Genomic DNA, 22,040 nt, shown 5'->3' with positions numbered 1-22,040 from the left:
AGAGGACGTTTGAGTTTTATGAAGTACTAAATAATTTGAACTCTTCTGATCTACATAAATTATTTCAGTGAATCCCTGTGAGAAGATTAGTAGAGGAATCCCCACACAGCTCTTAAACATCAGAAACACGACAGGGAGCCCCAATAGGGCACAGCATGCTTCTATAATCTCTGATAGGTAAAAAGAAACTTTGGGTTTCAAATATTGCAATGAAGTAAACACTATTTGTCTCTTTATTGCAGTGGAGTAGACATATATAGTCAAGATATCAAGTGGAAATATCAAATTATACAAAAATGATCAGGCAGTACTGTGTTACCGACTTGTTTTTGTGTATTTTTAAGGTATCTGAGGGACGTCATGAAGATGCTTTATTTACCTTTGATCCTCTTTACGCTACTCTCATTCCAACCACCCGGTTCATTTGGGGGCAAAATTCTGGTGTTCCCACTGGATGGAAGCCATTGGATAAACATGAAAGTGCTCATAGAGGAACTGCATGCCAAAGGTCATGAGATCACTGTCATTCGGCCATCTGATAGCTGGTACATCAGTGAGAAATCTCCACTCTATACCTCTGTCACACTTCCCTACTCTAGTGGATTTGAGGAAAACTTTGAAACATATTTGTTTCAACAGCTGGAAATCCGGCTTCAGGGAAAACCTACGTCCTCTTGGTCCCACATCTGGACTCAAATTCAGATCCGGAATGTGGTTGTAGAACAGTTCACTCAGTTTCACAAAGGGATGAGAGAAACAATCGTTCAGATGTTTGAAGACAAAGAGCTGATGCAGTCTTTACATGCTGCTAAATACGATGTGCTTTTGACTGACCCTGGCATCGGTTGCGGGGCCATGCTGGCACGCCGACTTCAGCTTCCTCTGGTTTTCAATGTAAGATGGACCATTCAAGGCGAGGCTCACTTCCTTATTGCTCCCTCACCTCTGGCATACATTCCTTTTACTGGAACAGAGTTAACAGATAAGATGACCTTCTCTGAGAGAATAAAGAATATGTTGAGTTACATTATTGGCATGTACACATTGTTTCACATGGCAGAAACAAACTACAAACCGGTTGTTATGAAGTACTTTGGGCCTGATGTGGATTACTCAACGTTTTTCCTGGACGCTGATATATGGCTTATGAGAAATGATTTTGTCTTTGAATTCCCACGTCCAACATTGCCAAATATTGTCTACATGGGTGGATTTCAATGTAAACCCTCAAAAGCGCTTCCTGATGACCTGGAGACATTTGTCCAGAGCTCTGGAGACCACGGAGTCATTGTAATGACCCTCGGGACTTTAGTTGCAAAGCTTCCTCAACATGTTACTGAGGAAATTGCTGCAGCCTTTGCCCGACTTCCTCAGAAGGTTATATGGAGGTATATTGGACAAAGGCCAACCAACCTGGGAAACAACACGTTACTAGTTAACTGGCTGCCACAAAATGATCTCTTAGGACATCCCAAAACTAGAGTGTTTGTGACCCATGGAGGCACCAATGGAGTTCAGGAAGCAATTTACCACGGGGTGCCTATAGTTGGACTGCCCTTATTCTTTGATCAGCCCGATAATCTCTTCAGGATCAAAGCAAAAGGAGGAGCTGTGATTGTGGATATCGCTATGCTCAAAAGAGATAGCTTTGCAGAGGCACTGATGACAGCTCTTTACAATTCCACTTACAGGGAAAACATGCAGATGCTCTCCAGGCTGCACAGAGATCAGCCTATGAAACCTCTGGATCAGGCAGTGTTTTGGATAGAATATGTTATAAGACATAAAGGGACCCGTCATCTGCAGACACAGTCGTACAAAATGTCGTGGTTTGTGTACAAGTCTCTTGATGTCATTGCTTTTTTGTTGACCGTCGTTTTGCTTATGATGCTCATTTGTGTGTCATGTCTAAGGCTAGTGTGGAGAATGATCTTTTCTGGAAAAAAAGTTAAACGTGAATGATCAGAAAAACAAAAGCGATCCAATCTGAAAAACGTTCTCTGCACCAGCCATGTGCTAATTACCTGAAAGCATTTTACTTTGCCATATTTATCTTGAGAAAATCAAGAGCATAACCCTGAATGTTTCTGATTTCAGTCGAGGTTTTTATTTGTGAAGCTATGATATCTGGTGGTGAAGAATCATTTAAAAAAAAATAAAAATCAACCAATCCACACATGGATCAACTCTAGAAGCGAATCACTTTAAAGCTGGGCAAGCCCCACCTTGTTTTTCACCAAATTGTTTTTTGAAAAGTGCTTTGTGAATAAAGATGATTCTAGTATTTTCTATTTAATAATTTCTCTTGTATTTTCATTGTTTCCTGCTTACATTTTTAAAGAATTATGTCAGTGATGTGTACTGCTCTTAAGCCATTTACTGACCAGGCACTAGATGGCAATACAAGACACGCTGCACCTATCTGTCCCGTACTGTTTTCCTGACAGTGAAGTTAAGCTGATTTTTATTTATAATGGCTCAGTCCAGTCCTGCATTAGTAGACGTGCCATTCTGTAACAATTTGTAAGAAATTCAATTTATGTCCTTTTGTGTTTGAAAAATTAAGAAAATGGATTCTGCAGGATTTTAATGAAAGCCCCTGGGCTCAGGAAGTAGAGCAGGTCATCTGCTACAGAAGGTTGGTTGCTCAATCCCTGGCTGCTCCAGTCTGCATGCCAAAGTATCCTTAGGCAAGATACTGAACTCAGAGTTTCACCTGATGCGTTTTTTCAGACAGTGAATGTATGTGAAGGTTAGACAAAAAGCATTTACACATTCAAAAACAAAAACAAAAACAGTTTTTAGGACTATGTGTGTGAATGAGGCTTATATAAACTGCTTTGAGTGTTCAAATAGAGTAGAAAAGCACTCTACCAGTTCATTTACTATTTATTTACTCTGTTTGTCAGATCTGTGGGCTTTATGAAGACATAAATGATTTAAAAACGCTCACAGTCAGCAAACAGATGTAATTGCTTGTCCTGTGTGCATGCTACTGCACATTGGCAACAGACGTCATGTCTTACTTTTTTTGTTTGTGGCTCTCATAGTCAGTGAATTTCCAGGTGGACTCGGGATGAGGGACAGATTCAGTAGCAGTGGGTTAATTACAGTGAAGCAAATTTCAAAGTGACCACTAAAGGAATTGTGAATAGCGTGTCCAGAGGTCTAATATATACAAATCCACAGGGTCTCTTCCTCACAGGGAAAAACACTCTGTCTTGGAAAATCACTCAGAGAAGAGAAAATGGTGAGACATTTATTTTATCCTAGTCTACACTTAAATGAAAGCAGATGTCCTCTTAGCACTGTGAGGTGCAAACTACATCATCAGTTTATCCATCCGTTCTCTTCCGCTTTCTCCCGATCAGGGTCGCAGGGAGGCTGGAGCCTATCCTTCACTCAAAAAAGTCAACTAAGGCAGTTGTTTGATTAATTCAATAGACATTTGTCTATTTAACATGAACATATTGAGTTTAGGTTTTTAAATCATTATCAGTTGTTGGTTTAACATAAAATAACAAAAAGTTTAATGAACTAGATTTGCATTCTTCAGTTCAATTAAATGTAATTATTTTAAATCAACAACTCTAAAACCGATGCCTAGTGCGCATGCTCAAACTTCCCAGAAGTGAAGAGGCGGGAACGCGGAGAAAGTTATATGTGTTCAGTGGACTGCCATTTCCCTCTGCGGAATCTTCCACAATACAGGTAAGTAATAAATAACTCAAAATATCTTAGCCAAACGAAGTTGTTCCGTCGGTTAATTGTTTAACAATGTTTTTAATTCCAAATGTGTAAGTTGTCATTAGACAGTGGAGTGGAGCAAATACAGTGAAAATCTGGTATTAGACGGTGCCAATCGGTACCGTCTAATACCTGATTTCTAATCCGCTCTGGGTATATTTATACTATTATTAGCATTTCCACTTCATTGTTTTTCTTTTTTTTTTTTACCCGTTTTTGCAGTTAGTCTTATAGTGTTTTTAGCGGTTATTGATATGTTTAATTCAATATTTAACACGTTTGTAATTCACTTTCAAAGTAAATGAAGTTAGCTAAAGCTAGTATGGTTGTCTCATTGAACTTTTACCTAGCTCTGTTAGCATTCACTTTGGTTTTAAATGACGGTTATTGCAAGACATGGTCTTTGTTCACTTTTTTTATTATCATTTGCATTTTTTCTTTCTTTCTTTCTCTCTCCTTTTATTTTAAGCATTCGGCCTCTCGCAGTAATGCAAGTTAAACTAGCATGCGCGAGTTGCTAAATATTAGCTGTGTCCAAATTCACGGGCTGCATCCTTCAAATTACCGCGGTAAAGTGAGCCGTCATTTGTGAGCCGCGGTCAAGCCAGCCGCCTCCTATCCGCCGCATAAATTTCCTTGCGCTTTTACACCAGTCTTTACGGTAGCGCCTTTTTGCTTTATGTGCCGATTGAAAGCCTATACCCGCGCACACGTGCTGTTCGTGCGCGCACAAATTACAATGTAACAGCCCGATACAGTCAATACAATTATGGAAATGTCAAAAATTCATTAAAAATCATCCTGAATAGTTGAGGTCCAACTTTCAACACATCCCTCCTCTGGGACACCTACTGTACCTGTGTGCCAGGTTTCACCAAGATTTACTGTAGAATTCCTCAGAAATTAAAGGGTACTTGTATTCAATGCAATACAGTCAATACAATAGAATTGTGTCAATTTTCAGAAATTCATTAAAAAATCATCCTGAGTAGTTGATGTCCAACTTTCAACACATTCCCCCTCTGGGACACCTACTGTACCTGTGTGCCAAGTTTCATCCAGATTTACTGTAGAATTCCTCAGAAATTAATGGAAACATTTATTCAATCTAATACAGCCAGTGCACTACAATTGTGTCAATTTTCAAAAATTCATTAAAAATCATCCTGAGTAGTTGATGTACAACTTTCAACACATCCCTCCTCTAGGACACCTACTGTACCTGTGTGCCAATTTTCATCCAGATTTACTGTAGAATTCCTCAGAAATTAAAGGGTACTTGTATCCAATGCAGTCGGCCAATACAGTAGAATTATGTCAATTTTCAAAAATTCATTAAAAATCATCCTGAGTAGTTGATGTCCAACTTTCAACACATCCCTCCTCTAGGACACCTACTGTACCTGTGTGCCAGGTTTCAGCCAGATTTACTGTAGAATTCCTCAGAAATTAAAGGGTACTTGTATCCAATGCAGTCGGCCAATACAGTAGAATTATGTCAATTTTCAAAAATTCATTAAAAATCATCCTGAGTAGTTGATGTACAACTTTCAACACATCCCTTCTCTGGGACACCTACTGTACCTGTGTGCCAATTTTCATCCAGATTTACTGTAGAATTCCTCAGAAATTAAAGGAAACTTATATTCAATTCAATACAGTCAATACAATAGAATTATGTCAATTTTCAGAAATTCATTAAAAATCATCCTGAGTAGTTGATGTACAACTTTCAACACATCCCTCCTCTGGGACACCTACTGTACCTGTGTGCCAAGTTTCAGCCAGATTTACTGTAGAATTCCTCAGAAATTAAAGGGTACTTGTATCCAATGCAGTCGGCCAATACAGTAGAATTATGTCAATTTTCAAAAATTCATTAAAAATCATCCTGAGTAGTTGATGTCCAACTTTCAACACATCCCCCCTCTGGGACACCTACTGTACCTGTGTGCCAAGTTTCATCCAGATTTACTGTAGAATTCCTCAGAAATTAAAGGGTACTTGTATTCAATGCAATACAGCCAATACACTATAATTATGTCAATTTTCAAAAATTAATTAAAAATCATCCTGAGTAGTTGATGTCCAACTTTCAACACATCCCTCCTCCGGGAAACCTACTGTACCTGTGTGCCAGGTTTCACCAAGATTTACTGTAGAATTCCTCAGAAATTAAAGGGTACTTGTATCCAATGCAGTCGGCCAATACAGTAGAATTATGTCAATTTTCAAAAATTCATTAAAAATCATCCTGAGTAGTTGATGTCCAACTTTCAACACATCCCCCCTCTGGGACACCTACTGTACCTGTGTGCCAAGTTTCATCCAGATTTACTGTAGAATTCCTCAGAAATTAAAGGGTACTTGTATTCAATGCAATACAGCCAATACACTATAATTATGTCAATTTTCAAAAATTAATTAAAAATCATCCTGAGTAGTTGATGTCCAACTTTCAACACATCCCTCCTCCGGGAAACCTACTGTACCTGTGTGCCAGGTTTCACCAAGATTTACTGTAGAATTCCTCAGAAATTAAAGGGTACTTGTATCCAATGCAGTCAGCCAATACAATATAATTATGTCAATTTTCAAAAATTCATGAAAAATCCTCCTGAGTAGTTGATGTCCAACTTTCAACACATCCCTCCTCTGGGACACCTACTGTACCTGTGTGCCAAGTTTCAGCCAGATTCACTGTAAAATTACTCAGAAATTAATGGACATTTATATGCAATTCAATACAGCCAATACACTACAATTATGGAAATTTCAGAAATTCATTAAAAATCATCCTGAGTAGTTGAGGTCCAACTTTCAACACATCCCTCCTCCGGGAAACCTGCTGTACGTCTGGGCCAAGTTTCAGCCAGATTTACTGTAATATTCTTCAGAAATTGCAGGGAACTTATGTTCAGTGCAAGAAAGGCTGAAAGACGACCACCACTGAACAAGACACACAAGCTGAAACGTCAAGACTGGGCCAAGAAATATCTCAAGACTGGTTTTTCTAAGGTTTTATGGACTAATGAAATGAGAGTGAGTCTTGATGGGCCAGATGGATGGGCCCGTGGCTGGATTGGTAAAGGGCAGATAGCTCCAGTCTGACTCAGACGCCAGCAAGGTGGAGGTGGAGTACTGGTTTGGGCTGGTATCATTAAAGATGAGCTTGTGGGGCCTTTTCGGGTTGAGGATGGAGTCAAGCTCAACTCCCAGTCCTACTGCCAGTTTCTGGAAGACACCTTCTTCAAGCAGTGGTACAGGAAGAAGTCTGCATCCTTCAAGAAAAACATGATTTTCATGCAGGACAATGCTCCATCACACGCGTCCAAGTACTCCACAGCGTGGCTGGCAAGAAAGGGTATAAAAGAAGAAAAACTAATGACATGGCCTCCTTGTTCACCTGATCTGAACCCCATTGAGAACCTGTGGTCCATCATCAAATGTGAGATTTACAAGGAGGGAAAACAGTACACCTCTCTGAACAGTGTCTGGGAGGCTGTGGTTGCTGCTGCACGCAATGTTGATGGTGAACAGATCAAAACACTGACAGAATCCATGGATGGCAGGCTTTTGAGTGTCCTTGCAAAGAAAGGTGGCTATATTGGTCACTGATTTGTTGTTGTTTTGTTTTTGAATGTCGGCGAGGATTCCGCACAGCACTCCCCTCCATTCACCTCGCGAATCTCCGCTCTCTTCCAAACAAAGTCGACGAATTACTGCTCTTAAACCGGACTAACAAGGACTTTGCACGCTCTGCTGCCCTCTGCTTCACTGAAACCTGGCTCAGTGAGCGAGTCCCAGACGCTGTCTTAAATCTGCCGGGCTTCCAACTTCACCGGGCGGACCGCGAAACAGAGCTCTCAGGGAAAACAAAGGGTGGTGGAGTCTGCTTCTACATTAATGAAGGTTGGTGTACTGATGTCACAGTGTTACAGAAACACTGCAGCCCACACTTGGAAAGTTTTCTCATCAACTGTAAACCTTTTTATTCACCGCGGGAGTTTTCTTCCTTCATGCTGGTCAGAGTTTACATCCCTCCACAGGCCAACGCGAACAACGCACTGTGCGAGCTGGCTGACCAGATTACTACCCTGGAGAGGAAATTCCCGGATTCCTTTACAATTATTCTTGGGGATTTTAACAGAGTAAACCTAAACTACGAACTCCCTAAATACAGACAGCATATAGACTGCCCCACCAGGGACAACATCATACTGGATCACTGCTACACCACTCTAAAAGATGCCTATCGCTCTGTGCCCCGGGCAGCTTTGGGACATTCTGATCACTGCATGGTCCATCTTATTCCAGTTTATAGGCAAAAACTCAAACGTGCGAAGCCTGTAGTCAAAACTGTGAAGAAGTGGACTAACGCAGCAAAGCAGGAACTGCAGGACTGTTTTGACTCCACTGATTGGACTGTTTTTGAAGCTGCATCTAAGAACCTAGATGAGCTCACGGACACTGTGACATCATACATCAGTTTCTGTGAAGACGTGTGTGTGCCAACAAAGACCTTTTGCACATACAACAACAATAAACCATGGTTCACTCCTAAACTCCAACATCTTCGTAAGGCCAAGGAGGACGCCTACAGAAGTGGTGACAGGGTCCTGTACAAGCAAGCCAGGAACACACTGACCAAGGAGATCAAAGCAGCTAAAAGGATCTACTCCTAGAAGCTGGAAGAACGGCTCTCAGCCAACGACCCTGCATCAGTGTGGAGGGGCCTGCAGGAAATCACCAGTTACAGACGCCCCCCACCCACTATTGAAGCAAACAAAGACCTGGCCAACGAGTTAAACACTTTCTACTGCAGGTTTGAGACGGACAGACTCCCACGCCCCACCCTCCCCTCCCCAGGGACATTGCTTCAGACATTGACCCCCAACACACCTTCCACCTCTCCCCCCTTCACCCTGCCCCTCCCCAATCAAGACTCAACGACCACCCCCACCCTCCCCAATCCAGACTCAACGACCACCACCACCCTCTCCAACCCAGACTCAACGACCTCCACCACACCTCTCACCCCCCTTTCCTCCTCCCTGAAACTAAGAATACACACTCAGGATGTGAGCCGACTATTCCAGAAACAGAAGCCCAGGAAAGCCCCCGGACCAGATGGCGTCTCACCCTCCTGCCTCAAAACCTGTGCTGAACAGCTGGCTCCCATCTTTACTCGCATCTTCAACAGATCCCTGGAGCTGTGTGAAGTTCCCTCCTGCTTCAAACGCTCCACCATCATCCCTGTTCCCAAGAAACCCACCATCACAGGACTGGATGACTACAGACCTGTCGCCTTGACGTCTGTGGTCATGAAATCCTTCGAACGACTGGTGTTAGCCCATCTGAAAGACATTACAGGCCACCAGCTGGACCCTCTGCAGTTTGCCTACCGGGCAAACAGTTTGGTGGATGATGCAGTGAACATGGGGCTGCATTACATCCTGCAACACCTTAACCGCCCGGGAACTTATGCCAGGGTCCTGTTTGTGGACTTTAGTTCGGCTTTTAACACCATTGTGCCTGAACTTCTCTCCTCCAAACTCTCCCAGCTCAGTGTGTCACCAGCTACCTGTCAGTGGATCACCAGCTTCCTGACAGACAGAAAGCAACAAGTGAGGCTGGGGGAGATCACCTCTGAAACTCGGTCCCTCAGTATTGGTGCCCCTCAAGGATGTGTCCTCTCACCACTACTGTTCTCCCTCTACACTAACGACTGCACCTCCAAGAACTCGGCTGTCAAACTCCTAAAGTTTGCAGATGACACCACTGTCATTGGCCTCATTCAAGATGGTGATGAGTCTGCATACCAGCAGGAAGTTGAGCGGCTGGTACTCTGGTGCAGTCAGCACAATCTGGAGCTGAACACTCTTAAGACTGTAGAGATGACAGTGGACTTCAGGAGACATCCCTCAACTCTGCTCCCCCTCACCATATCAGACAGCCCTGTGTCGACTGTGAAGATCTTCAAGTTCCTGGGTACAACCATCTCCCAGGACCTGAAGTGGGAGACCAACATCAACTCCATCCTCAAAAAGACCCAGCAGAGGATGTACTTCCTGAGACAACTGGGGAAGTACAGTCTCCCACAGGAGCTGCTGATCCAGTTCTACACTGCGGTCATTGAGTCTGTCCTGTGCTCCTCCATCACAGTCTGGTATGGAGCAGCCACTAAACAGGACAGGAGCAGACTGCAGCGGACTGTACGGGCAGCAGAAAGGATCATCAGCGCCCCCCTGCCCTCCATCCAGGATCTGTACCTCTCAAGAACCAGGAAACGGGCAGGGAAAATCATCGCAGACCCCTCACACCCTGCACACAGACTTTTTGATCTGCTGCCCTCTGGCAGACGGTACAGAAGCCTGCAGACCAGGACCACCCGACACAGGAACAGTTTCTTTCCCCTCGCCATCTCCCTTCTTAACAGTTGACCTGTCACACTGCTCCCACTGCCAGACTGCAGCTGCACCTTATGTACATTTTGTAGTATTCATTCCACCTCATTCATTTCTGTATTTTATGTATATAAGTTTAGATTCGTTATTTATAGTTGGTTTACACAGCTTTGTGTATGTATGTGTAATGTGTATATATAGACACTTGTGTGTGTGTGTGTGTGTGTGTGTGTGTGTGTGTGTGTGTGTGTGTGTGTGTGTGTGTGTGTGTGTGTGTGTGTGTGAGATTTACATTGCTGTGCTTGAGAGCCACCATCTACCGGAACCAAATTCCCTGTATGTGTCTGCACATATACTTGGCCAATAAACACGATTCTGATTCTGATTCTGATTCTGATTCTGAGATGTATATTTGTGAATGTGGAGATGTTATATTGGTTTCACTGGTAAAAATAAATAATTGAAATGGGTATATATTTGTTTTTTGTTAAGTTGCCTAATAATTATGCACAGTAATAGTCACCTGCACACACAGATACCCCCCTAAAATAACTAAAACTAAAAACAAACTAAAAACTACTTCCAAAAACATTCAGCTTTGATATTAATGAGTTTTTTGGGTTCATTGAGAACATGGTTGTTGTTCAATAATAAAATTATTCCTCAAAAATACAACTTGCCTAATAATTCTGTACTCCCTGTAGGTCTGTTGACAGAGCTCTGTACAGGTCTGCTCGAGCTGACCTGAAAAGGGGTCCCACCTGTCCAGCAACAACACATGGCATGGAATAATAGACATCATAAACCACAGAGGCAGAACTGTGAAAACAGAAAACCTGAGTGTGCAGCTAGCAGAGGACATAAACAGCTTCTTTGCCCGCTTTGAAACACCACAACAGCAGCATTCATCTGCCTCAGCCCTGCTCCCATCCTCATCCTCACCTGGTTCCTGCACCGCTCCATTCACTGTAACGGAGCACGATGTCAGATGCGTGTTCCTAGCAGTGAACCCCAGGAAGGCAGCCGGTCCAGACGGAATACGTGGTAAAGTGCTAAGACCATGTGCCCACCAGCTCACCCTCATCTCCACCAGAATCTTCAACCTCTCACTGGATGAAGCAGCCATCCCATCCTGTCTAAAATCAGCCACAATCATCCCAGTACCAAAGAAGTCTCCCATCACCAGCCTGAACTATTATTGCCCTGTGGCCCTCACACCGGTAATCATGAAATGCTTTGAGAGACTAGTCCTTCAGCACACCAAGGATTACCTCCCCCCAGAATTCGACCCCCACCAGTTTGCATACCGTGCAAACAGATTCACAGAAGATGCCATCACCCTCCACTCGGTGCTGAGTCACCTAGAACAGCGGCAGAGCTACGCCAGAATGCTCTTTGTGGACTACAGCTCACCCTTCCACCACTCGCCCATTGAGAGCCTACTAACTTACTGCATCACAGTATGGTACAGCAGCTGCACTAAGGCGGATAGAGCCACCCTCCCAGCATGTTTGCAATGAGTAGGAGATGCTCTGTATCTCACTGTACAACTGTATAGTGACAAAGGTATTGGGTTCTTTTCTAAAAATTGCTATAAACAGAGGAACCCAAACTGATGAAAAGTGGCGAATATTTTTTTTCAAATGACTATTTTTAGTGGATTTTTGATATAGAAGCAGAATGACAGAATGTTAAAAGAAGTTACTTTTAGTCGCTCTAAGCTGGGCATTGCGTTCTCTGGCTGTTCAAAGCCATGGAACTTTAGACTTTCCAAGCAAATAATGATGGCCATACTGATGTTCTTTTCAGTACATTTTACTTTATGTTCATTTTCATTTTTATGATGTTTCTATTTTTACATAATTCCTCCCACATAGCAAAATTGGTATGGCCTGGATCTGTCCCACACAATGTGCTTACACATGGCCTGCGTACCGCAAAGAATGACGGCCCTATGGTGGCCCAGATCTGGTTTACCAGAGGTGGCCCACACATGAGCCAGCACAAGGCCAGTTGCAGACACACTGCTGGCCCTGTGCTGGCCCAGAACAGTTTCAGCTCTGGCCCCAGATGTCAGCCTAATGTGCACCTTAGCCATGTAAGCCATGTAATAACAACATGTGCTGGAACATAATAGTGCAAAAGTAACATGACGAAACTCTGTTCAGACAGTGAATGGACTGATTCTTATACAGCACTTTTTTACTCACCCATATTACTCAAAGTGCTCTATACAACATGTCACATTCACCCAATCAGGCCAAATGTGGCATGCCATCACATAAACAGTGCCATCTTACCATGCCAGAAGTCAGCCAGCAGTGCCGGCTTGACACCAGATCCAGGCAAGACCCGTCTGCTATGTGGGATGACTTGTTCTTTTGGCATTTTAGTTGTGGATTATGTTTGGACTGTGTCTCTTGCCCTTTCAGTATTGTTTTCTTGTGCTTCTAAGTGTCCCTTTGTTTCTTTTTAGGTTATGTAGTATGGGTTAGAGATATTTTGTATGTTGTTTTTGTTTAATAAATCCGCCTTTTGGATTATTCCCTGATGTGCCTGAGTTCTGTTATTTAGTGTCACTTTGAAAGGACACACATCCAGCATTGACATATAATTGTTCTTTCAATTTTTGATAAAGATTACAGTGAATTGAGATGTAACTTGGCCCAGAGGTACGGTAGGACGCCCAGAGTAAGAAAGTGTTGAAAGTTGGACCTCAACTATTATGGATGATTTTTAATGAATTTTTGAAATTTCCATAATTGTAGTGTATTGGCTGTATTGAATTGCATATAAATGTCCTTTAATTTCTGAGGAATTTTACAGTAAATCTGGATGAAAATTGGCACACAGGTACAGTAGGTGTCCCAGAGGGGGGATGTGTTGAAAGTTGGACATCAACTACTCAGGATGATTTTTAATGAATTTTTGAAAATTGACATAATTCTACTGTATTGGCCGACTGCATTGGATAGAAGTACCCTTTAATTTCTGAGGAATTTTACAGTAAATCTGGCTGAAACCTGGCACACAGGTACAGTAGGTGTCCTAGAGGAGGGATGTGTTGAAAGTTGTACATCAACTACTCAGGATGATTTTTAATGAATTTTTGAAAATTGACATAATTCTATTGTATTGACTGTATTGAATTGAATATAAGTTTCCTTTAATTTCTGAGGAATTCTACAGTAAATCTGGCTGAAACTTGGCACACAGGTACAGTAGGTGTCCCAGAGGGGGGATGTGTTGAAAGTTGTACATCAACTACTCAGGATGATTTTTAATGAATTTTTGAAAATTGACATAATTATAGTGTATTGGCCGACTGCATTGGATACAAGTACCCTTTAATTTCTGAGGAATTCTACAGTAAATCTGGATGAAACTTGGCACACAGGTACAGTAGGTGTCCTAGAGGAGGGATGTGTTGAAAGTTGTACATCAACTACTCAGGATGATTTTTAATGAATTTTTGAAAATTGACATAATTATAGTGTATTGGCTGTATTGCATTGAATACAAGTACCCTTTAATTTCTGAGGAATTCTACAGTAAATCTGGATGAAACTTGGCACACAGGTACAGTAGGTGTCCTAGAGGAGGGATGTGTTGAAAGTTGTACATCAACTACTCAGGATGATTTTTAATGAATTTTTGAAAATTGACATAATTCTATTGTATTGGCTGTATTGCATTGAATACAAGTACCCTTTAATTTCTGAGGAATTCTACAGTAAATCTGGATGAAACTTGGCACACAGGTACAGTAGGTGTCCCAGAGAAGGAATCTGTTGAAAGTTGTACATCAACTACTCAGGATGATTTTTAATGAATTTCTGAAAATTGACATAATTCTATTGTACTGACTGTATTAGATTGAATAAATGTTTCCATTAATTTCTGAGGAATTCTACAGTAAATCTGGATGAAACTTGGCACACAGGTACAGTAGGTGTCCCAGAGGGGGGATGTTTTGAAAGTTGTACATCAACTACTCAGGATGATTTTTAATGAATTTTTGAAAATTGACATAATTCTATTGTATTGACTGTATTGCATTGAATACAAGTACCCTTTAATTTCTGAGGAATTCTACAGTAAATCTGGATGAAACTTGGCACACAGGTACAGTAGGTGTCCCAGAGGAGGGATGTGTTGAAAGTTGTACATCAACTACTCAGGATGATTTTTAATGAATTTTTGAAAATTGACATAATTCTATTGTATTGACTGTATTGCATTGAATACAAGTACCCTTTAATTTCTGAGGAATTCTACAGTAAATCTGGATGAAAATTGGCACACAGGTACAGTAGGTGTCCCAGAGGAGGGATGTGTTGAACGTTGGACCTCAACTATTCAGGATGACTTTTAATGAATTTTTGAAATAAACATAATTGTAGTGCATTGACTGTATTGCACTGAATATGAGTTTACTGTGATTTCTGAGTAATATTACAGTAAATCTGGGTAAAAACTGGCCCAGAGGTAAAGTAGGTGTCCGAGAAGAGGATTGTGTTGAAAGCTTGGCATCAACTTTTAAGAATGATTTTTAATGAATTTTTGAATATGCAACCAGACTGTCACGATGGCTGTATTGAGCTGTTCCATTGTAATTTGTGTGCGCGCGTGCGTGTGACTGTTCACGCGCGTGCGTGTGCGCGCGAGTCTAGGCTTTCAATCAGGATATAAAGCGAAAAGACGCTACCGTAAAGACTGGTGTAAAAGCGCAAGGGAATTCATGCGGCGGATAGGAGGCGGCTGGCTTGACCGCGGCTCACAAATGACGGCTCACTTTACCGCAGTTTCAAATTGACTTGAACGCTAGTGCATGGGAAAAAGAGCATAAACACGAGGTCAGAGGAAAAGGCAATGGCGGATAGTTATGAAAATTGCCTGTCGGACCTTTACCGCAACTACCAGCATCTTTATTGCATAGTGTGAAACACTGCTATTACATTTGGCAACAGATTGGATATTTATCTGTGAATTTTATATTGCAAGAGGTATTTATATGTATTTGTATATTTTTTTTTATACATTTGCAACAAAGTAAAAAAAAATCCACTGTGGAATTTTTATAAAATAATTTTGTCTGTTTTCTTTACCATAGTAACACCACAAAGAAAGCTGACCCCTTTTTCTGATTGTTTGTGCCTCCTCTTTAATACATGGTAAGCCTTTTACCATCATATATTTATTATGATAGTTTTATGATTTAATCAAAGTGGAAAAAAAAGGTGCCAATAAAACCATCCTTAAAACTGCTTTTCTTTTTTTCTTTCAGTGACTTGTATGTGGCAGTGCAAGCGTTGTTCCATCAGGGAGAGTAGTAGGTACAAATTATTGAAACACTGTACAGGGCTCGCCAAATCGCTAGCCCGACGTACCGGGGCTAGCGATTTTTCCAGTCGGGCTACCAAAATCTATCTCTGCCCTGCCCGTCGGGCTGTCATAGGAAGGAAAAATATATGTCAATGCTTCTGCATTCTTTCGGAAATGTAGCTGGGTAATTATGTCATTGGCATCGGTGAGCCACTGTCAATATGTGACATATTGAAATCGCGTTTGAATTCGCGCTTGTTTTTTGCTTTCACTTTGCAATCGCGCGCGAACTGTGTATAGAGAGTGATAGTACTGATTGGTGAGTGATGATAATTTGCGCACCAATTCCTCTGACATCGTCTTATCAATCGTTAGCTTACTATGCAAACATGACAAGTGAAATCTCCCGCAGCTTAAACATGTGAGAGGTTGATCGCGCAGAGAATCGCTGAGCTTATGTGAGTGCGTGTGTAAAAGCAGCAGGATATATATTTCAGTTCTGCTGAGCCAACTAAGACAGGTCAGGGTGAAGAAGTGACAGCCAAAGAAAAGCTTACCACAAAACGGAAAAGTTATGACAAATCAGACTAAGGCAAAAAGAAAGTGCAGCTTTATGGTTTCATAGACAAAATAATTTCTGTGGCTGCAATATGACGAGCTAAATAACCAGGGCTGCACATAAGTGGTCCGCAGGTGCGTATTTGCTGTCAAAATAAAAAACGCGCACAAGATAAGAAGTTGCAACGCGTGTTTGCATACATAAGATTTTCTGGAGGAGGACAGACATTTGTTTAGAACTCTTAAATATGTCGAAGAAGCTCCTTTAAGCAATTACTTTGGTTTTCCTCCACCTCCAAAGAAATGTCAGAAGGAGTCCAAACCACAAAATAAGCGCGTATTCTCGGAAAAGTGGTTGCAGAAGGTGAGCTGGCTTCAAACAAATGATGAACGCACAGATGTGGTGCAGAATGTGTCGTGAAAATCCCACTCTAGCGGACAAAAACAGCCTTTTATATGGACGCAAACGCGCGTTGCAACTTCTTATCTGTTGCGTGTCTTTTATTTTGACAGCGAATGCGCACATGCGGACCACTTATGTGTACCCGTGTAAATAACATAATGTTCTGCCGGGTGTGTTGTTGATTTTCCCTCGATTTCTGAGTCGACAAGCGCCTTTGTTACTGGGACCAGTAATTTTAAGAAAGGCCCCCATTAGAAATGGATTATTGCTCAGTCTGCAATATCTTTCCCAGAACAAACACCAATTGCAAATAACATACTAAAAATAAACCTGAAAATCAGTTTAGAACACCGTACTATGTTGCAAAGAGTGAACTACCACTGGTGCAATTTAGCAGTCTTTGCAAACTTCAAAAAGCAAATGGCCTAGATCTTGGTTCCACTTGCCTCTTACTTGTGACTTTAGTGGAAATTTCAAATTCAGGATCTGACACAGACTGATTCATGTTCTACACAGACAGCACTGATGTCTGCATGGTCTTCTAAAAGCAGCTTTAGTCAGCTTAGATGTGAAGTGAGTGAAATATACAGTTGAGTTTTTAATCAATGTATTTGTTCTCTATTGCAGATTGACAAGGAGTTTCTGCGAATCACCACAAAGCCTCTGCTATCTACTTTCTTTGCCGAGCTTGACCAATACGCGCCACGCTTAATGGAAATCTTTCTGACCAAAGGAGGGACACGTGGAAAGAAAATAAGAGGTCTCATGCTTGCCATCTCCAAGGTTTGTATTAGGATTGAGTAGACTTTGTCATAGGCAGCAAAAATAACTTTTATTTGGAGATGAAGTTGTCAATTTTGTTTCGGCTTAACAAATGGTACATGCCAGGTTCTAACCTAAAGAATAATTATGCAAGTTAACTGATTACCCTAGCTTTAAGAAAAACAGACTGGTTTTGGCTCATATTATCTCCTCCTCCTCTCCAGCATGACAACATCCATACCAGACGAGCATGCATCTTGAAGTCTTTGTGCATCTACCTAAACGAAGACTATGAGAAGTTAATAAAGGAGTACTTGGTGAGTCACTGTGACAGCATGTTGACCGTAACATTCTCATACAAATTGTAACGTTGCCTCAAATGCAAATCGTTAAAATTAAAATTTTGAGATTAGCAACAAGACACCTGGTATTGGGGAAAGCATGTCTTGAATACCAAACAGTATTAAGCGTTGCAATAAAGAATTTCTGGAATTTGGTATTGGAAGGAAAGAAATTTATGCATACTTAAACTTGATACACAAACATACAATGCATTTAACATGCATCAAGACAATATTGCTTTTGAATCTGTACTTGGATTAAAACAAGTCCTGGGGCCCGTTCTTCGTACCTCGCTAAGTAAGTTAGCTGGATTTGATTGTTGACGATTTCGCGTGATCCTGGATCGTTCGGTTCCCCGAAGCTCATCCGGGACTTGCTGCCATAGCAACAGAGCCGTAAGCGTAAACCTGCTCGGGAGCAGGTTCACTTTATGTAAACAGGATTAGATCGCGGCCACGCAGGTATGTCCGCTTCATTTATACGAAAGCAACAGCGATATTCCACCACTGTTTCACCATAAATAAATAACATCAATGTAACTAAAGATAATGCAGCACTTGATCCATTTATTGATTTCACACAGATACATACAGGTCATTTCCTAAAAAAGGGAAATGTACTATTAACATTCTATTACATGTATGTGATTATTACAGATGTAATTCATATTTCAGAGTAGTAATTGCAAATTACTTTGTGCAATCAAGATGAGAGACCACGGCTATAACAGCGAAGGTGGATTTGGGAAGTCTGTCGCAGCCGTGTCCTGTCCGTATACGCGACCAACCCATTGCGGAAGGTGCAAGATTGATAAGGAGAGTCCTCAGAATTCAGCGTATATTGCGGGATAGACAGGATCCTTTAGCTCAGCGCGACAGTGTGCTCATTGAGAGATATCGATATTCCCGTGAGGGTATTATTCACTTAACCAACTTGTTGACGAGGGGGTGCAGGACCACCACCTTTCTTTTTTTGCTCTGCCCTTTTCTTGGTTGCTGTTATGAACAAACAAACAGATTATTCCAGGGTCTCATTCCAAGAGACTAAAAGCAATATAAGTGATAAATATTACCATTCTGTAGAATATTCTTATATTTCACTTTTACTTGTTCCCATGTTCTAGTGGGTCCTGTTGTGGCTCTAATGTGAAAGGGGATATAATATAACATAATATAATATAATGTAATATAATATTGGATAATATAGTGTAATATAATAAATTTACCCTACCGCCTACTGGTGTTGGCCAGAGGGGCCGATGGCGCGATATGGCAGCCTGGCTTCTGTCAGTCTGCCCCAGGGCAGCTGTGGCTACAACCGTAGCTGCCTCCACCAGTGTGTGAATGTGAGAGTGACTGAATAGTGGCATTGTAAAGCGCTTTGGGTGCCTTGAAAAGCGCTATATAAATCCACTCCATTATTATTGTTATTATTAAATTACTTACGAGTTTAATTTGTCAGCAACTTTCTGCCAGCCCTCTCTCCTTGCTTTTGCAGCCTTTGCAGTGTTCCCTTGCGTTTTAATTAAACTCTGAAACTCCTGAAATCCCTCACTCAAGAGTTCTTGCTCTGCTGCCGAAAAATACCGAGCGCGCTCCTTCGACATTTTCGCCGACCAATCAGAGGGTTGCCGATCAATGTTTCTACTATCGATGCGTAGCCCCTTTTACGACACCCAGTGATCTCACATTACTTCATCCAGCTGTACTGATCGTCAACAGCAGGTGTGTTCGGAGAACCGGATTAGCGAGCTCACGGTTAGCGCGATGATTTGGTCTTGGATGCGTCATTTGATCTTGGATGTAGTAAGCGACGTACGAAGAACGGGCCCCTGTTGTTTTTTCATTGCTATGGTCATCAGTATTTGTAAATAGAAATGTCTATGAACTTTGAGCTGTTTAGTACTAACACTTCTATACCTGTTTTATTTTAGCAGCTGAGTTAGCCTTTTCTCGAGTCCTGTCCCCCTAAGTTACTCTTGCTACGTCCGACAAACAAATGGTTTCCTCTGCGCACCAATGGGTACCCGAATGTGCGAGCAGACATGCTTCATAATGTTCGGTACATTTACCTGGGAGTGGGGCCATACACACTGTTTAATCCATTCACGTTGTTTTTGACTTTGTGAATGGAAAGAACACAACTCCTCCAGACACAATCTCTCGGCGTATCGGTGGGCACACCGCTTCTCCATCTTGCTTGAGGTTAATGTTTGTCAGACACAGTAACGGTTGCTATAATGTGTAATTGGACAATGGCCCTTTCGGGGGAGGGGCCGGTGAGAGGTCAATTATGCCACCTCTTTTGACATGAGAGGTGTATTTTATAATTTATGTATTGGAGTAATTACTAACAACTACTTTAGTGGTGTAATTTTCTGTTTATTACTTTGACTACTTGGATTTTATGAACAGCATAGAAACAGTTGTTTAAACAATCTCTTAAATTTTACTTTGTTGTCTTATATTTTTTCATGTAGGATACGGACAGCGAGGCAAAAAGCTGCATGGAGCAAACTGTGATGGGGGTGTACGTCATCCAGAAGGAGGGTGCTGAACCTGAAGATGACCCAGAGGACGTTGGTGTCCTGATTGAGGGTGTGGAGGCTAACACTGATTTGGGTAACATTGCACAAGCATGTGCTCTGTTGTTTGGACTCATATACTGTTTGAACCTGAGCTACCCACCAGAACTTAAATGCACCTTTGAAGTCCTCCAGAAGATACTTTTAAATCTTGATGGACAAAAGCTGTCTTCAAAGGTACAGTTTCTGAAAAACAAGCTTATGGGGTGAGAGCACTTGAAAATGACTGATAGGTCTTGAATGGTTCATTGGTGCAATGGTGATTTCCAATATATAATGTTAATATTTGAGTTGTTTATATTTTTTTCTTTCATTTAAAAAATATTTTTTTAAGTTTTTGGATTCTCTCTGTTGGGCAATTCACCTTTTATACAGCACTGCCGATGATTTTTGTTTGTCCTTATATAGATGGCTCAAAATGGATCAGAAGTACTGACAGAAGTACTATGTTGTGTTTATGTGTCAAGGGCCTGTAAAATTTAAGACCACTGCCACCTGTTAAGTTCACTGTATTATTGTGTCCATTTTGCTTGCTAGCATGTTTTAAAACACAGCAAAAACTATATTGCTAGCTGTGGAGGACTGCAACCAAAATTAAAAAAATAAATACAGAAATATAAAAATTGGTCAAACTAATAATTATTTCAATGAGATACACCAAACAAATATAGATTTTCATCACCTATGGATTTTTTTGTTGTTGTATTGCCCCCAAATTATTTCTAATTATTTTATTTTTCCAAATTCACACAATAGTAATTCTATTTTGTCACATGTTTTAACTTGCCAAGTGGGAGATGTATTTTTATCTTTTAGTTTAATTTTTTTAAAATGCAGTCGATATATTGAGCAAATTTTGCATCTGTTTTTAGTTGTCGAAGCTTTGGTTCCAACATATTACCTATGTAAATAAGTATTCTAACGTTTACCTTTTGAAGTGGCATAATGCTTGCAGGTGTACAAAAATGGTAAGCTTTTATATTGTCCACTAAATCCAGTTAATAAAGATAATGTTATCATAATCTGATTGTGACTTTTTTTGTAAAGTAGTGGGTTTCTAAATGTGTAACAAATGTAAACAAATCTAATTGAAATAATTTGGTTGAAATGAGTGAAATCATTGCCTTGATTAACGAAGTAGTTGTTGAAACAACAAGATTTAATTCTGTTTTCCTAAACTTTTTAAATTGTGTAGAATGAATTAAAACAAATTTCACTCTACATACTTAAATAAATCACTTCAAATCAATGTAAGTATAGTATGTTGATCCAACGTAATCTGATTACATTAAACCACCAAATGCTAAATGTGTTGGTTTGACATGATCGAAAAGGGTTTATTGTACTTGGTTAAATTGTGTGCAAAAAGGGTGCCATGATTAAATTGTGTTCATCCAACAACAGATTTTTTTGAGTGTTGCTACCTTGGGGCGAGAGGCAGGGTACACCCTGGAGAGATTGCCAGTCTGACACAGGACTCAAACTACATTATGTATTTGCTTAACTATTACTCACCTCTCATTGAAAGTTAACAACCACTAAGATTATTGTACATTCACAGATGCCTGCTAATTACTGCAGCTGAAATTTCATTCACAAAAACTGGAGCACATTTGTACGGTCTGTTAGTACAATTAACTGCACATGAGTCACATTGTTTGACAAATAACTGAAGAAAAAGGAACTGACAAAGACCAGTGATTGTATAACAGGGTCCAGTTCAGTGACCCCATACTGCGTTGTTACAAAAGGGAGGAAATGAGCTTCGAGCCATTCCTAAATGCAACGGAAGGTTTTCTTGCAATTCAGCTAGTGCTTTATTTTTCAGCCTTTCGGGTTGTTTTTTGCAAATCATCCCTTCACAGAAAGCCACAGGGAAACTTAATTAAATGTCATATATGTGTGCCCATTT

General features: G+C 41.0%; 1 protein-coding gene and 1 long non-coding RNA gene across 2 annotated transcripts; both read left to right on the top strand.

The window, feature by feature from the left end:
- Positions 1-360: 360 nt before the first annotated feature.
- LOC308392264 (UDP-glucuronosyltransferase 2C1-like) lies at positions 361-1,962 on the top strand (the record flags this gene model as incomplete). Its single annotated transcript, XM_080875232.1, has 1 exon — positions 361-1,962. The coding sequence occupies one exon, from the start codon at positions 361-363 to the stop codon at positions 1,960-1,962; it is 1,602 nt and encodes a 533-aa protein (XP_080731358.1).
- Positions 1,963-3,422: 1,460 nt separating this feature from the next.
- Positions 3,423-21,120, top strand: LOC308392006. The gene is made up of 6 exons (XR_013970739.1): positions 3,423-3,711; positions 15,268-15,328; positions 15,442-15,490; positions 17,068-17,223; positions 17,427-17,519; positions 20,024-21,120. It is a non-coding gene; the product is annotated as an uncharacterized lncRNA (long non-coding RNA).
- Positions 21,121-22,040: the final 920 nt, after the last annotated feature.

Source organism: Rhamphochromis sp. 'chilingali', assembly GCF_963969265.1.
Source record: "Rhamphochromis sp. 'chilingali' genome assembly, chromosome: 2".
Classification (NCBI taxonomy): Eukaryota; Metazoa; Chordata; class Actinopteri; order Cichliformes; family Cichlidae; genus Rhamphochromis; species Rhamphochromis sp. 'chilingali'.
This window is presented reverse-complemented; position numbering and strand designations above follow the sequence as displayed.